We start from the raw sequence: 16,413 nt of genomic DNA, 5'->3' as shown, positions 1-16,413 counted from the left end.
ATTACGCAGAGCGATGGTCTGAGCTTCCGTCTCACATAAGGTAGCGTCCCTCGCCAACCATCACGAGCGCCAACGCCTTTCATCCGTCTAGAAGATAGATCAATAGTGGGCTTCGTATACCCATCGAATTACGGAAATCGCAATGGAATCTGCAGCACCAGCAAAGCGACAATGGAAGGGCCGCACCGACGAGCAGAAAGCCGAGCGAGCCCGAAAGCGCCAGCAACAAAAGTCCGGGCTCAACGCGCGAGGATCACGTACATCAACTGGCAAGAAGCCAACGAAAGTGCAACGCGTGTTCAACAAACTTGAAGAAGAGAAGCTAGAAGATTTGGGATTTACAGCCGGTATCAAGGAAATCGAGTTTGGACCAGACTTCGTTGTGCAAGAGTAGGTGAACGCATTCCCAGACCTTGCGGGTGGGGCTAACTCACGTGACAGCGCGCATCTTGATGCGATTGCTACTGCAGACGAAGCTTTTCATACCAAATTAGAGAAGTTCGGCTTGGGAGCGCGTCTAGGTAAAACGAACATGCCCATCACCGACGATGCAGTGGTTCGTCTAGCACGCGCGTGCCCAGACCTCAAAACTCTCCGGCTTGACTCGGCCCTGCTCATCACAGGGACGTGCATCCCACCCATCCTCACAGCATGCCCAAACATCACCTCGCTCAGCATTACCGGCCACAACGGCCGCACAGGAAGCTTAAAGCTAGACAATCTCAAGCCCATGGCCGACGACCCCGTCATCTCCGTCAGCGCGCCCAAGCTCAAGAACCTAGACTTGCGTCGCGCGATCAACGCTGCACAGGAAGAAGTCTACTACGATGTTCTGAGAGCGATCACAAGACCGGAGGGTCGGAAGAACAAACTGGAGGTGCTGTTCCAGCATCCGACTTATCATTGGGAGAAGGGCTACAAGAATGGCAGGGAGAAGCAGCCGAGAATGACCCAAGCGATGAAGGCTCAGGAGATGCTTGAGGAGGCTATGTGGGCGGTGAAAGGTAATAGGGGGTTTGATATAGATGATGACGATGATGGGTACGGGACTGATTATAGTGCGATAAGTGCGATTATTCATGGGGCGATGTAGGAGTGTTGTGAGGTGGTGTAGTTGACCTCAGGATCATTTGGTGAAGAAAAGCATGTAATTAATGAATATCCATGATCTAAATATTATCGTAGATATGGCACCTATCCTGTATTTACTGGAAGTCTCAGTGTACGGACTGCAAGCTCAAAGCCCTTGCCTTTGGCCTAGCAGGATAGCATCAGTCTGCGAGATGGTCTAATCATAGGCTACGACAACGTTCGGCATGATCATATGACCCAGTCCAACCCTCATCTTCCATATCCTCGTTGCAGCCCACGTTTGCTTAGAGCAGCTCTCGCGCGTAGTCCCCGCATCCCAAGGCATCCAGTCTTCTTCTGCATCTTTCTTGACCTCAATAGTCCAGGACACAGCTCCGTGATAATCCACGGTGATATTAACAATCGCATCTTGAGTGTAATCGCGCCAAGCCTGCGTGCGACTGAGAAAGAGGATATTCGTGATGAGGCAACTGAAATCGAAGTGTGCACCGCTTGTAATATAGGCTGGAAGATCAAATCCAATACACGTTTGAGGAGCAGTCGTAGCGCGAACAACAGCGGATCTAGCGGCGTTTTGAAAGCGAACCAGTGGCATGAGGTCGAAGGTGCAGTATAGCCTTGGAACCTCGATTTCCAGTTTGTTCCACCATGCTTCTGGCTTTGGTACCAGGTCTGCGATGAACCCGTTGACAATACGGAGGTCCACCTCGTTCTCAGTGTCTTGTATTTCGAGCGGTTGGAATTCTTCGCGGAGCTGACGGCAGGTATGGATTAGGCCAATGGCTGTACGTGGAGTGTAATGGCGTCTCGAGGGCGTCGGCGGCATCTGATTTGCTGTCGGTATTGAGAATCGCATGAATCGCCGTCGGACGGTTAGGTATTCGCATATCTCATTACGGATTTCTGTGAAGGATGTTATCAGCGATCCTCAAAACAGCATTTGAATACTAACCTCCCGGCAGCTGAAGTAGACGTGATTGAGGCTGTGTAATAGGTGATGTCATCTTGTAACTTTGGCTTCTGGTTGAGAATTGGGGTTGTTCTTATGAGGTTGAGCGAGGAGGGAGAGGAGCCAAGCCTTAAGTACCTGGGGATCAAATAGAGAAGCATCATTGAATGGCCGCTGATATACGATGCAGGTGGTGAATGTAGCTTTTGACTTTCACAGTACCTTCCTCATGCTTCCCTTAGGATCTTGAAAAAGCCGCACACCGGGTCCGTGCGTGTCCGATAGTAGGGACCGTGAAGGCATCTGGAGCCTATACCAAAATTAAAACATATAAAGTAGGTGAATCAACGTTAACGTAGGGTCTTTGCATCTTTTACCATAGTACTGCGATGACCTAGAGGCGACCTAGAGACGACGAGCCAACTACACCTCCCGCATTTCATACGACTTATACGCGAGGAGGCACTCTACGAAAGAGAGAAGTATGGCATCTCCAAGAATCTCTTTGCATCTTTTGTATGTCTATTAATTGAAGTTTGCGGATTTCCCCATTTGTGAGAGCATATTTTCGTCTAGGTAGTCGATCTTGCGAAAGTGGGAAGTGGCCAGTCTCGCTCTGCGTCAACGCAGTACCATGATTGACTATGCCCATTGGACGTCGTCTCCTTCACCGCCAAGCTTGTCAATACTTATCTTTTCAAGGCCATCCTCTTCAGCGTTGAGCTCTTCAACGTCGATTCAAAGCTTCCAATCCTCCGGCTAAGCAGACACGCGAGTCTGACCGAACACGTAGCGGGAATGATCACAACTGTCGACGAGATCCACTTCCTTCGCCCACGTCAACAGCTCATCGCTCCCGGGAAAAGGATCACTGATTCCAGGATCTAGCGAAGATTCGAAGGCCAGCACCTTGAATTCAAGTATGATCTCGCAGTAGGGTAGTTCCATGCGAAAGACAAGTCGAGTGCCTGACGGAATTATGAAGTACTCCCAGGCCCATTGCGGTCGTATCTTTGCCTTTGGTTTGGGTGTCCTCGTGGTTCGAGCTCTGATACGGAAGTCTAGGAGTTGACCGGGGAACTTGCTAATGAAGTAAAGCGGGTCGAGCGCCCCGAGGTAGTCGTGGGACCCGGAATCGATCTCATAAATTACATCTCTGTGACCGTAACCATCGAGCGTGTCTTTGAGACCATAGATACAATCAGAGAAATCTAAGTTCGTGATATTGGTGCAATGAGGCATACTCCTCAGGAATATCGGAAGAAGTTCGCGGCGGAGAAGTTGACAGGTCTGCGTAAGGCCGAGCGCAAGGGGGCGAGAGCTTTGCCAGTAGACTTCGCGAGACTCTCTCTTTGCTCCAGATTTTGATGAAATCTTGCGCGGATATAAGCGCAAAGGTATGGCTGTAATCGAAGCGAAACTCGATGGATCTGAGAAACGAGCCACATGTACTGTCAACTGCAAAGCTTATTAGTACATATACCACATTGCTTTGGACCTGGGATGCGCCACGCACGATTTTTGGGTTCGAGACATCGATGAGATAGCCGTAAATTCGATTGCGCAACTCTGTGGTCACCGTTAGCGATAAATCTTCGACCTTGGAATGCAATGTTTACCTCCAGGTAGCTCAAGAAGGCGACTTCTCGGCGCAGATGTCGCGCCGTTACTTTCGGGTGCTGAGTCTACCATTTTCGCGACAGTCGCAGTATCCTCCGTTCGCGCTCGTAAGGAGAGGAGTTGCGTATCCCCAAGTGGAAATACGAGGCGGATGTAACGCGCGGTAAAGGCGAGCGCGCTATCCCGATTAGGCAACGGCGGAGAGTCGGATGATGAGTCAGCAGATCGCGCAAACCGTTGCTCATCTGCGCAAACGCCTTCATTTCTATTTCACCCCTCGGATGTGGCAGAGAATACCCAATCTTCGGAGCTAACAGTCAAACTTCGTTGGGTACTTCTACATATTGTCTGTGGGCTCATTCACAATCGCATTTACGCAGTGACCGTGAGTCGGGCGCAACTAATGACGCGCTGTCCGTGCTAGCCTTCTTCACGGATATAATTCTTATCGATTTTCCACATCTTCAGGCTCACAAACGAGCAGAGTTCCCCATCTGTTTCCAGCCGACTCCACAGGGAGTAGAAGAACATACCGCCCCAGTCAAGCACACTGTGCGAGATGCGGTGCTACATCTTGGAGCTGCCCGGAGGTATGTATCGTCCACTGCAAGTCTTGATCGAAGAATATGCTAACAACTTGGACAATTGAAGAGCTCCGCAATCACATCTACACCCACGTTATCGATGGAAGCCCGAAAGAGGTTCGACTGATACCTCCGCCTTACCCGTTGTGCAGGTTCAGCAGGACGCCAAATCGGATACTAGGCTGGTCACGACTTCGACGGCAGGCTCTCGGTCTTACTCAAGTTTGTCGCCTTCTCCGGAACGAGTTCCTTCCCATGCACCGCCAATGCATTCCCGCATATGTTCCTGACGTCGCCACCTTGGCAAAATTTGTGGCCATATCTTTCCCCCTACTTGAGAAAGCACATGGCACAGTGATACTGAGTCCATTGAAGAAAAGACCCGTCCATATCGACCTCGCTCCTTTAATTCGACTGCTGTTGACTGCGCCCGAGCTGACGATCAAACTTGAGAAGTTTTTTGAGAAGGACATAGTCTGCCTCAGAAGCCTCATTGACGTACGATCCAATGACGCTTGGAGACATTTCTTCGAGCGAGCTGTCACATCCGTTGTCTATGTTGCTCCTCGGACTTTCAGCGATCCCCAATTGCGTTTAGAGATCACACGTTCAGCGGTAGAACCGTGGATGGCTTGGAAGCCAAACGAAACCGTCAACAGTCCAATTCGAAGCCAAAGCTCTGCAGTCTGTAGCTATGTTGAGGACTGGGTGCAGAGAATCGGCCTTGGGGATATTGGGATACGACCACACCGAATCAGTATCAGTGTTGGGCACATACATCTACACGACGCCGGCTCAACCCGCGATCTCCCCTAGCGAGCCGAACATAATGGTGGAGTGGGTGGAAGTACATACTGTTGAAGATGATGTTTGACTCGACAAGCTTGCATCGCCGACGACACTGCAACAGTGGCCTCGATCCACGGGCCGAACAGCCTGGGCGAAGATTTGTGATTAGTCTTGGGAAGGTTGGTATACGAGCAATGTACGGTTCTTCATTGTACAACGACAAACAGTAATAACGGTTATGTACCCCCATGTCATTTAGTCCGTTTCGTCCATACTCTCCCAGGATGAGGCTACCACTCAAAGATCTTTGTTGAGATACTCCACAGGCCCAACATACACCTTGCGCCCCTTGAGAAAGAAGTAAACAAGAGAGAATACCACGACAACGCCGTAGATGAGGATATTCCAGTTCATCAGATCAGGTGTTGGGTGCGGGAATGTGGGGAAGAAGGCGAACACCAACACTACACACAGATACACAACAGACACGCCATTGACCCAGATACCAGCGCGACCGAGCGAGAACTTGCATGGTAGGAGGGGTTCTTTGTTCCACCTCTTGATGAACATGCATGAGATACTGACGATGTAGGACGAGAGGAGAGCACACGTGCCCAGCGATGCGACGGAGTTGAATGCCACGGTGCTGCCGATGTTGATGAGGGAGAGACCAATGGCAATACCGAAAGACACAAGAACACTGTTGAGAGGGATATCCCAGCCTGGTCGGACTCGGGATAGGAAGGCACTGAATGGAACGCCGTGGTCGCGAGCAAAGGCGAAGAGCTGGCGCGAGCATGTTGCCACATTGTTGACGCATCCAAATACGGCCATGATAGTCGTGATCGATGCCAGAGCTGTAGCCCCTGGAATGGACTGCGTAGCGTTGTACATGATCTGGATGTGGGGCTGCCCGGTCGGCGACATGATGGCGCTTTCGACGTCGCCGAGGCAGAAGCAGAAGGTTACTAGCATGAGGAAACCCAAACTGCTGTTAACGACTGCTGTCCAGATCATGGCGCGAGGAAGTGTGTGCGATGCGTCCTTCAACTCTTCGGACATATGGGTAGCAGCATCTGCACCCAAGAGAGAGAAGATTGGCGAGAGCTGTCCCACCAACACAGACAGGCCCACACTACCCCATCCAGCGTTGTCTTGGAATCCACCGAAAACCTCTCTGGATGGGCTGCGCGGCCCAAGCACCCACATGGTGATGAAGATCGCGAAGAACCCAAAGATGTGCAGCACCAGGACGATGCCTTCGACCAGAGGTAGCTTACGAGCTAGGAGTGTGTTGAACAGGATCGAAAAGGTTGCTACCGCGATGACCAAGAGGGTGCCGTGCCATCGTTCGGGGACGTAGTTGGGGTTGTTGAGGATGATGAGTCCTTGGACCTGACCACCAGCAAGGAAGGCGATGGACGCGATTCCGGTCTGCCAACCCAGCACACAAAGCCAGCCACTGGTACCTGGTTAGTGATAAGCCTTGTGGATATACTCGGGGAAGCTCACACGAGGTAACTTAAGAACTTCTGGTGTTTCTTTGGCGCGAATTCAGACACCCAGTGATACTGTCCACCGGAAGTAGGAGCCCTTAATTTTCGTCAGCGATTGGTTCGTGTCGAGGAGATCTTAGCAACGGGCCGCTACGCACATTGAAGCCATCTCAGCCATTGAGACAATGACAAAGCCCATGCCCACCGCTGTGACGAGGAACATGACGATGGCACCACCGGTGCCGCCATTGGTCAATGGGATAATGAGAGTTCTGTTGGGTGTCAGACAGTGCAGATCAAATGTTCATGCATACCCACGTCAGGATGGTCTCCCATGTCGCCATCAACACCATACTGTATCCGAAGATTGACACGAAACGGAAGTTCCGTCGCAGCTCCTGTTGCTTTCCCATACGATACATGTCCTTTTGGTCGCCAGCGGTTCCTTTCTTCTCTGAAACGACGACATCCTGCTGAGACTCGCCGTCGAAAGGCTGGGCCACCACAGCAGCCTCACTCTTTAGGACTGACATGATGGGAAAACGAATACACAAAGTGAAGACTGGAAAGAATGAGTGCGAGTGTTGAAATGCAAGCAACAAGACAACCGAGAAGACCCGGAGATTGCTCCGGTGACACTACCTAGGTAAGAACTCTGAGGCATGGCGCAAATGCATCTGGCTCAATGGCACGGGAGAATTTCGATAACCCAGCAGCTTAAGCCGAAGGCCAGCTGCAAGATGAGACCACTCAGGTGGTGTGATGGCTGGCTGCACGTTGATCGTGCAGGGGACGGACCGGCCATAGCCCAGGGGAGGCTAGCGCGCCGCCCCGCGGGGGAAGCGGCCTCCCAGCCGATGCGTCTTCATTCCTTCGCAATGCAACTCAACTCCTTCGCATCCTCTGCAACGTACCACCACGGCTCGACGCCTTGTCAACACGGCTCGCTTGCGGCACAGGCTCTGGCTAAATGATGTCGTCTAATACTCTGGCTGATGAAGAAGGCCAGATGCGAGACGCGCAGTTTACTGACCACCTGGGCGTGGGGGCACAGACGGGATTCCAGTAAAATGACGGCCTGCTGCAGCCCTCAACTTGAGGGTCATAGCCGCCATGGTATGTCAGTCAAGGCTTACCGACCCACGCATCCTGCAACTCTAGAATGTCCACGACGTTGGGAGATAGTTATCGCTGGGCGCGCATCACGCCTGATGATCGCAGTGGGATCCTGTACATTGTGACATTCCTCGCTTTCACTTATACGAGCCTTACATTTCTCACCCGACTGTTCATCAGATGGCGTATGCTGGGGCTGGACGATGCAGCGATGTTGATTGCGCAGGTATGAATGCCACTAGCATGAGACTGTCTATTGCAATGAGTTGACAACAGCAGGTTGCCAGCGTTGTCCAGTTCTCACTACTGCTTGCTTCCCTATCAACTGGGCTGGCACGATCATCCGCATCCCTTACCAAAGACCAATACTCATGGATGGCCTCTGTAATACGACCCCACCCAGCACGGCAACTGTTTCTAACGCGTTGACAGACCTATTCGCGTGGTCAAGTGTTCATCTACATATCTCTCGGCTTCTCGAAGACGGCTCTCATACTGCTGGTACGACGACTCTTCATGCGCGACATGAAGCACGCTTGGGCAGTGTGCAATGTGGCCACCGTGGTTATCATAACGTGGACACTTGCATCTGCGGTGCTGGTCTCAGCTGGCTGCACAAGTGAGAGCTTGCTACCACGGAACTCCTCTGAGATCTGCCATGGTCTCGAAATCCGCTACATGGTTGTCGTAATCAGTGACGGAATAACCGACTTTTTGCTGGCCTTCATCCCAACATACTTGTGTCGGCGACTTCAGATGAACATCGTGTTCAAGTTGCAGATATTGGGAGTTTTCGCGCTACGTCTGCCCCTGATCCTCCTTGCCGGGCTGTTCTACAAAACCTGGACTAGCTCGTTACACGGTGAAAACCTCGGTGTCGAGCGTACGACAGCATTGGTTTACCAGCAATCGCAGCTTTGCTTCTCGCTGATAGCGGCAACTATACCGTGTCTGAAGTCATTCATCCAGAGCTTCGATACCGGCAGCGGTCAGAAAGCGGGTGTTGGGTATTCGACGCATTCTAGCGGTTATGGGCACGTGTCGAGCGTGCATCATAGCACTTCTCAGTTCGATCACCGCGAAAACATTCCGTTGTCTCAGTTTGACCGTGGCGGAGGTGCTTCTTCACGCCTTCCGGGAGGAGCGAGCGAAGGCGCTGTCAGAGTCAATAGGAAACCATACATCGTGGAAAGCAGTCTGAGTACAGACGACGAAATCGGAGAGCTGGACCGCAGGAGTACACTTGAATCTGACCGGAAGAGTCAGCACAGTACCCAAGAGCTTTTTATTCGGAAGGATGTACACTTTGAAGTGAAGCACGAACCTGTTACAAAGGGACTCGATACACATCGGCCTGGTCTACTTCGCTTGCCCAAGTAGCTGTGTCTTCAGACTCCATACGACCCACCAAGGTCCTAGCAATGTGCCCGCGCTTTTGTATAATGACCACAATGGTTACACAGCCCTCCCTTCAACACTCTTACCATTCTTGACCCACATGAACAATATATTCCCACCCTTCACACCCTCCTTCCGCAACGGATTACCTTCCCCCTCGCTTGCATTTCCAACCACCTCATCAAACCCACACTTCAAATAGAACCCATCCGAGCCCTCACTAGCCATCACGCTTGCCCTAATACCCTCTTCCTCGGCACGATCCAGCCCCCACCGCACTAGCAGCCGTCCGGCCCCACGGCCCTTAACATCAGGATCCACGCAGCAGAGCGACAGGTACCAATTGGTCGCGCACGGTCCGGCCCAGTAGTGTTTAGTAAACGATGCGGCCTGGGCTAGAATCTCCTTCTTTGAGGGGTCTGCGGCGCGGTTGTGCGTTGAAGGCAGGACGGGAAATGTACCAGGGTCTGTCCATCCTGCGATAATTCTTTGCGCGCCTGCGTCGTCGCCTTGGCGTTGCCAGATTGCTGCACCGATGACATTCTCTTGCTGATATGAGGTGGTTGAGACGGCGACGATGACTTTGTTTCGTGGGTTGGTCCAGTCGTTGCGTACCCATTCGTGCCAGAAGATCTTTACGTCGTTGGGATACTGGGCTCGGTGGGGGTGCATTACTCGACCGAAGAGATCTTCTTCCATGAAGGCACGCGCGCAGATGTTGACGATGGCTGGTTCATCGGAAGGCTTTGCAGGGCGGAGGTGCATGTTTGGGATGTGAAGAAGTCCTGGTGTTGATGAGATGAGACCCAAAATGATCGGGGTATATGTAGCCTCAAATGCACCGCCTGACTTGGACTAACGTACACTTATGCAGCTGTCGAGCGGTTCCTTAGTCTCAAATGTAGCCTGGGTAGGCTAGGCGTCACAGTCGTTAAAATGTGAACAAAGCCTGAAGGATTTGATCTGTAAAGCGTCTCAAGGTGATGTGTTCAAAAGCCGGCAGGCAAGATTGAGACATTGACTATCCCCTCGTGTAGCAGTTGAAAAGACACCCGTGGCCCCTGCAGGAAGTGGTCTGCACTCGGACTGGATTCTTTGCACGTGATGTGTTGATGCCTAGGTAGTGGCCACTGTACCTTCTCCTGCTTCAATTCACAATCTCGCCCCGGTTTGGCTTCGGTCATCTCATCACCGCCCCTTACGCGATATCAACTCCGGGACTGCTAATCCGCGGAACGATGGAGGGCACTTTAGGCATCCCCATAGCGACATGTCGACTTCTCCAACTGCCTGGCGGTATATCTCCTCCCCTCCCCTAGTGCGTCACGCGTACTAACCCTTTGATGCAGAAGTGCGCAACGAAATCTACCAGCACCTCGCCCAGCCCCACAGCATCAACTTTGGCACACTCAGCCTCAATCCGCATATGCAACACTGTTTACCTGGACAGCCGCTCTGCTGGACTTCGAGCGGGCGCAACACACTCGGCCTTTCCCAAACATGTCGGAAGCTCCGGCGCGAATTCCTACCACTACTCGAGCGACAGTCGACGGTAGTAATCGGAATGCATCTGGTAGATCCGTACATCGCGGACTTTTTCCCGGGTGATACTGAGGCGCGCGGCAATTTGCGCATCATGGCCCGACAATACGGTGTGTCGCTTGAACTAGCTGGATTGCTTCGGCTCTATGCGAGGTCTCCTTTACTGCGGGTTTTCTTCCATACGCCCTTCCCATGTCCACCTCGCCGAGTCATACCCGAAGATCGAAACAGCGCTTGGCTCGGCTATGTGATCAAGAATGTGTCTCGATTGACGTACACACGCTACGTTGATGCGCCCGATCATGCCAACCATCATTTTCACGTTTATCTGACACATGAGGCCTTTACAGCCATTGCGTCGGAAGGCGAGACTGAAATCCCGGGACAGCATTGGGCTAATCTCGTCGGTTTTCCAGACATGAATTGGCGTAAGATCGTTGTAACCATTACGGAGGCGCCAAGTGGTTCAGCGGAGAAGGATCAGGGCGTATATGGAGATGTGTTGACAAGTTGATGATCAGAGATCGAGGGGATGTGTAGAGAACGGAAAGATAAATTGAAGATGATTATGGATTTCGCTTGTACTTTCATATTACACAAGAGTTGTCTGCGTAATTAGTCTGACAACATTATGCAGGAATAATATCCGCAACACTCCTCCAGAAATCGCACCTCATACCACGCCCAGCCTCCCACGTATACGCATTAACCAGCGTGAAGTTATTTATCAGCCCTGGCTCACTGAGGTAAGTCGTGTTAACCGGTGAGCCAACAACTTGCGAGCCGAAAGCTAGCTCGCCACCCGTTTGGTTAAGATCGAGTTGGTAAGGCTCCGCGATCGTGAAAGCCGGCCATTGAGTAGCATCGTTGGTAGCAACCGATCCGTTGGACGAGCCAGGAGAGCCAGCAGCGACGGAAGCAGAGATCGACGGGTTGCCCTCAGTGATGAAGTTGCCCCAGATGTTCATGAAGGCGCGTTGGAGGTCGGTGCTTATGCCTGTCTTGCCGCCTAATGGTCCGAAGTATACGCCCACGTCCGCGCCATGGGTAGCTGGGAGGGCACTGAACTGGTACTTGTATGATGTGCGATCACCGTCAGTGTACGCTTCTGCCATCCAGTATGATGGGCATACGAAAGTCAGTTCGGCGTAGAGATTGTTAGCACGCTGCTGCTGTCCGGTTGCTATCGAACTCTGGTCGAGTGCGCTTGGACCAGTAACGCCGTTTGTCGCGAACTCCTCTGCGTTGGAAGTGGCCGCGGCGTCGCTGATAGGGTAGTAGCGAAGAACCTTTGCGATGTCGGAGTCGGTGAATTCGGGCAGGTTGTTGCGAAGCCACGCCATGAAGTCGTCCTCGGAGATAATTTCTTGAGGCACGAAAGATGGACCCTCATTGGCGTTGTTTCCGATCAAAGCATTCCGTCCATTGACACGCTTCTCGAGAAGCTGGCTGCTTGGCTCATCTTGAACGTACACTCCGTCCGTGACCGGCAGGAAAGCCCAGGTGCCGAATGTTGCAGTGCTTTCCACTTCGCTGGAAGCGTTCTGCAACGTCTCCGTGTCTTGCGATAGCAAACAATCGAAGATGGTGGAAGTCGCATTACCATATGCGTTGATCATGCAGCCGGCGCGGTCGGCGAACGCATAGTAGTTCTGAGTCGGAATCCAATCCTTGTAGCCGTATTGTTTGGGCAAGTATGGCGACGCGGCGATGGTGCTGCGGAACATCGAGTCGCCTAGAGAGCCACCGTAAGCCATGTCGTGTAGCATGACCGAACCACCACCAGCACTCTCGCCAGATATAGTGACAGCTGATGGGTCGCCTCCGAACTGACTGACATACGTCTGGACCCATTGGAGAGCGAAGAATTGATCCAACAGTCCTGCATTCACGACACCCTTTCGATATACTTCGTCAGACGCGAGGAAGCCAAAAGGCCCCAGCCTGTACTGGATTGATACGACAACGAATTTGTTCCCGGTCGTCGTGAGGAGATCAGTGAAGTCTTGTCGCCCATTACCAGCGCCATAGCCACCACCGTGGATCCACACGAGTACAGGAAGGTTCGTCGCGTTTGCCGGGCTTTGGACATTGAGGAAGAGACAGTCTTCTGAGAGTGGTGGTGAATCTGGGTCCGGAGGCGCACTCGGCATTCCATTACTTTGGCCGATCTGTGGACATTGCGATCCGTAGGTGTCCGCGGCTATGGTCGAAGTTCGGTTTACAGCTGGTGCTTGAGGTCGTTGCCAGCGTAAACTACCTGTTGGTGATGCAGCGAAGCGGATGCTTGAAGTCGTATGTTAGCTGCAGTCACCTGAAATTACGAGAAAGTCATACCCTCTCCAGCTGTTGATACCTGTGCTTGCATTGCTGGAACCCTGATAGATCTCGTAGCCCAGGTCCACTTCCAAAGCATTACTCGTAGTACTCTGTCTGCTTCGCAAGACTTCTCGAAACGGTTGGGATGGAGGCAGCGCAGCAACCGCACCCGAAAGTGTAAGAGCACTTGCGATGAGAGACGGCAGTAACATGTCGCTGGCTGAGATCGGTAGCTGCTTGGCCGAGTTTGTGGTCAACCACGACGTACGAAGAGCTTTTATATCGCAAGCTGGTTCCCTGTTGCGAGATCCGGATGCGTAGCCCCAAGTGCCCGCACTTCCTTCAACCAAGCCATTTATCCTCGGGCAGTAAATCGTGCGCGGTGCCGGAGTGGACTAGAGGCTGGTGATGAAGCCGTCCATCGACCGATGGCACTAAACGGCTAAGCATTACTGCGAAAAGACGACTAGTCTTTCCAGTTCATCCGTGAAGGACAATGACGATCACTGGCTAATTGTCACATAACGGCTGACCCAATGTGCCGAAGACCAGGATGTAAAGGCCGTTGCCCTCTAGCGTCTGGTACCTAGATCGGTGCTGTGCGTGGAGACATAGCGTGGATGACGAGCGTCAACAATTCGAGAGTGTGCGTTGAATCCGAAAGTCAGATACTGTGCGCTCGGTGTCGCTCTCGCTGTTCCCCTTGCAGCGATTTCGCGCATCCATCGATCCGGAAGATCTGGGGTATGATGCTTGTCTGCTCGATCGTATCGACATCGTATCGTTGTTTTTATTAGCTTGGAACGCATTCGCTGTGCATAAGGGCATGCGGACGTGACGTCTACCGTCCGCGCGTGCCGTGTGCGGAGTTAGGAGGTCGGAAGCTGATTAAGCAATTGCATCATGATTCCTCTAGTTTGTGGAAGTGCCGCTCGGGCCATCTTCACCGAAAGCCATCGGGAATAAGTCCAGGACATACACCAATTTCACGCGTCTTGTTGTCCCCGACGCGTTTTTCGACCATGCCGAAGGGCCTGGGTGAAGAAACCATTCTCGTATTTGGGATACAAGACGCTCTTCGTCTCTACCGGACCTCACCACTTCTCGAATCGTCAATTGCATGACCCCAGGTCGGCCTTCGCTGAGCTCTCTCTGCGATTTTGGGTACCAAACTCACACGAATTACCTTGCGACCGTGAGGGGCTCGCGATAGCAGGCTCTCTGGCTCTGAATGCTGAGCATATCCTCGCTGCGATAGCTCCGAGTTGGCACCTTTGCCTTGGTCCGGTCTTTTGATTGATGGCAGGTCTCTAACTGGAACAGCTTATTTCTCCCGTAACATTCTTCGCAACTCCGACTGCTACCTTTCTGCGTATTCAGAGCCATCTCGACTCTTTCAGGCGTTCCTTCCTGATGACAGGGATGCAAGCAGCCGAAGTGGAATGAGTAAGCGAGGCACTATCATTGGCAGCCGCGGGTGCTGCACCTCTCGACTCAGCCACCACGTCGGAGAATACGGCACCAATAGCTCCTTCCTCCAGTCTGACAATAGAGGCTGAGCACAATTCCGATATTATCATGGCCTCAGTCGTCTCCTCCTCCCTCACTTGCTTGACAAGGCCCGACTTGAACCTTAAGCTTTTCCCTCCCTGACCCTGCTACTTTCTGTCGCTACGGCAAGCTAAACAACACCATGATCTTCGGCGGCCTTGAGATTGTCGCAGGCGGATACCTTATTCACCGGCATTACCGAAAGAAGAACGGAAAGGAGCAGCTTGAGGAAGAGGCTCAGCAGCGACGCCATCACACGTTTCCCGGTGCCAATGCTGCAAAGCAGAATGGCTGGAATACTCAGGCCCACCACCGCCCTCAACACCATCCACAAGCGCAACAGCAGCAACCCGCGATACCTCAGCAAAAGTACGCGTGCTATGCTCCAGTAGCGGCACAGCCTCGACCACAGATATACCAGCCTCAATTCCAACCTCAGGCGCAAGTTCAGCACCAGGCCCAACCTCAATCGCGACCGCACGCGCCTCCTCACACGCAGAGCTTCAACATTCCACGGCGGCCTGTACCGCAGCGAAAACCTCAAATCATCATCGCGCCCTCTCTCCAGCGTACCGACTCCTTTGCGACAATATCGCGCATGCCTATCGCGAACGGCTCGCGGCCACACGACGTAGCGGAACAGGCTAGCCCTGCGACTGGCCTGTCGCCTATACCACAACATGGCGTCTATGGGAACGCAGGGTTCTCGGTGTCGACACCAGCATTTGGAGCTACACCTACATCGCCAGGCTTGGTGTACGAGATGGCTACAGGACGCGAGGGCGGTGTTGGTCAGACCGTGGACGATAACTGGGAGACGTACGGCGGCCATGCACATGCTGGAGCGCCGCACTACGCTTCGACGGTGTCTACTGAATTGGGCGAGCGCGATCCGCCACCGCCTTACATGCCTTGATGCATGCGCGATAAACTTCAAGCTCAACTTCTCTTCTTTTCTACTTCGAGGCAGCTTTTGGTTATTGTATACTTTAATGACTCATCGAATACAAGCAATTTCTGATAAAAAGGAACTCGTTTGCCATCTGGAGCTCTCGTGGCTTGAACTGGTACCAACTTCCCAATCTTCTGTCTGGTGTCAACGAGCGGAGCCTGATGTGCAAAGCAGCGCCACTGCGCATACCGATCACAAAAACACCCCGCTTCGTGATGTTGGTGCACCCTCTGATTGGGCGTACTTCGCTTCGAATGCTTTAGGCTAGCCGCAGGTGGTCAGATATCGTCTTCGTTCTTCAGCCTTCAGCCTTCCCTCTTCATACCTCTCACCACGCATCAGATGCTGATTTGCTCGGCTTCCAAAGACACTCGGCGTATAATTGAACGAACGGTGCCGCTGCATCAACGCATGACATCAACGTGCTGGAGGTTTGAAGGGGCTGCCTTTGGACGAGATGGAAGACTCGACGGCAGACATGTGTTCTCGCTGTGCCAGCATCCCTTGGGATGAGTTGGAGCATATTAGGTTTGAATTATTCTGGCGCGATGAGAAGCCAACTTTAGGAGATCTCCAGAGCTCGTCCTGCCGACTATGTCGTCTCATCGCATACACTATCCAGGCACAACCCTCACAAGACGCTCGGCCCCAATTCGTATGTATCACATATCGTAACCGTGATTCCGGATTTGGAGATAATTGCCTGGGATCGTTGGAACTGTGGACAGAACCAGGAGGTCCCGTTGGAAAGCTGATTCTCACGACCGAGGCGTCTGTCGGACAAGAGGCGGCGGCCCGTCTCCCAGTAGTCCCAAAGCGCGTCAGCTTTGCTTCAATGAGGCCATACCTTGAAGCATGTAAAGCGTCACACCAGTCTTGCGAGCCGGAAACATCGCCCCAGCTTCTGAATTTACGAGTCATCGATTGTATTGACGACACCGTCGTCGTGGCACCGATAGGCTGCTCGTTCGTCGCACTTTCGTACGTATGGGGTGGACCATCTGC

At 52.6% G+C, this 16,413-nt stretch overlaps 4 protein-coding genes across 4 annotated transcripts; 2 read left to right on the top strand and 2 right to left on the bottom strand.

The window, feature by feature from the left end:
* Positions 1–142: 142 nt before the first annotated feature.
* Positions 143–1,093, top strand: J4E90_007069 (uncharacterized protein; the record flags this gene model as incomplete). Its single annotated transcript, XM_051436610.1, has 2 exons — positions 143–390; positions 442–1,093. The coding sequence occupies 2 exons, from the start codon at positions 143–145 to the stop codon at positions 1,091–1,093; spliced, it is 900 nt and encodes a 299-aa protein (XP_051289356.1).
* A 4,238-nt stretch (positions 1,094–5,331) lies between these two features.
* J4E90_007068 (uncharacterized protein) lies at positions 5,332–7,063 on the bottom strand (the record flags this gene model as incomplete). Its single annotated transcript, XM_051436609.1, has 4 exons — positions 5,332–6,496; positions 6,547–6,627; positions 6,689–6,802; positions 6,849–7,063. The coding sequence occupies 4 exons, from the start codon at positions 7,061–7,063 to the stop codon at positions 5,332–5,334; spliced, it is 1,575 nt and encodes a 524-aa protein (XP_051289355.1).
* A 2,038-nt stretch (positions 7,064–9,101) lies between these two features.
* J4E90_007067 (uncharacterized protein) lies at positions 9,102–9,809 on the bottom strand (the record flags this gene model as incomplete). Its single annotated transcript, XM_051436608.1, has 1 exon — positions 9,102–9,809. The coding sequence occupies one exon, from the start codon at positions 9,807–9,809 to the stop codon at positions 9,102–9,104; it is 708 nt and encodes a 235-aa protein (XP_051289354.1).
* A 4,789-nt stretch (positions 9,810–14,598) lies between these two features.
* J4E90_007066 (uncharacterized protein) lies at positions 14,599–15,372 on the top strand (the record flags this gene model as incomplete). Its single annotated transcript, XM_051436607.1, has 1 exon — positions 14,599–15,372. The coding sequence occupies one exon, from the start codon at positions 14,599–14,601 to the stop codon at positions 15,370–15,372; it is 774 nt and encodes a 257-aa protein (XP_051289353.1).
* Between the last annotated feature and the right edge of the window lie 1,041 nt (positions 15,373–16,413).

Source organism: Alternaria incomplexa (assembly GCF_024043165.1).
Source record: "Alternaria incomplexa strain BMP 0042 chromosome Unknown scaffold_10, whole genome shotgun sequence".
Lineage (NCBI taxonomy): Eukaryota > Fungi > Ascomycota > Dothideomycetes > Pleosporales > Pleosporaceae > Alternaria > Alternaria incomplexa.
The sequence above is the reverse complement of the archived record's forward strand: the minus strand, read 5'-3'. Positions and strand labels throughout refer to the sequence as shown.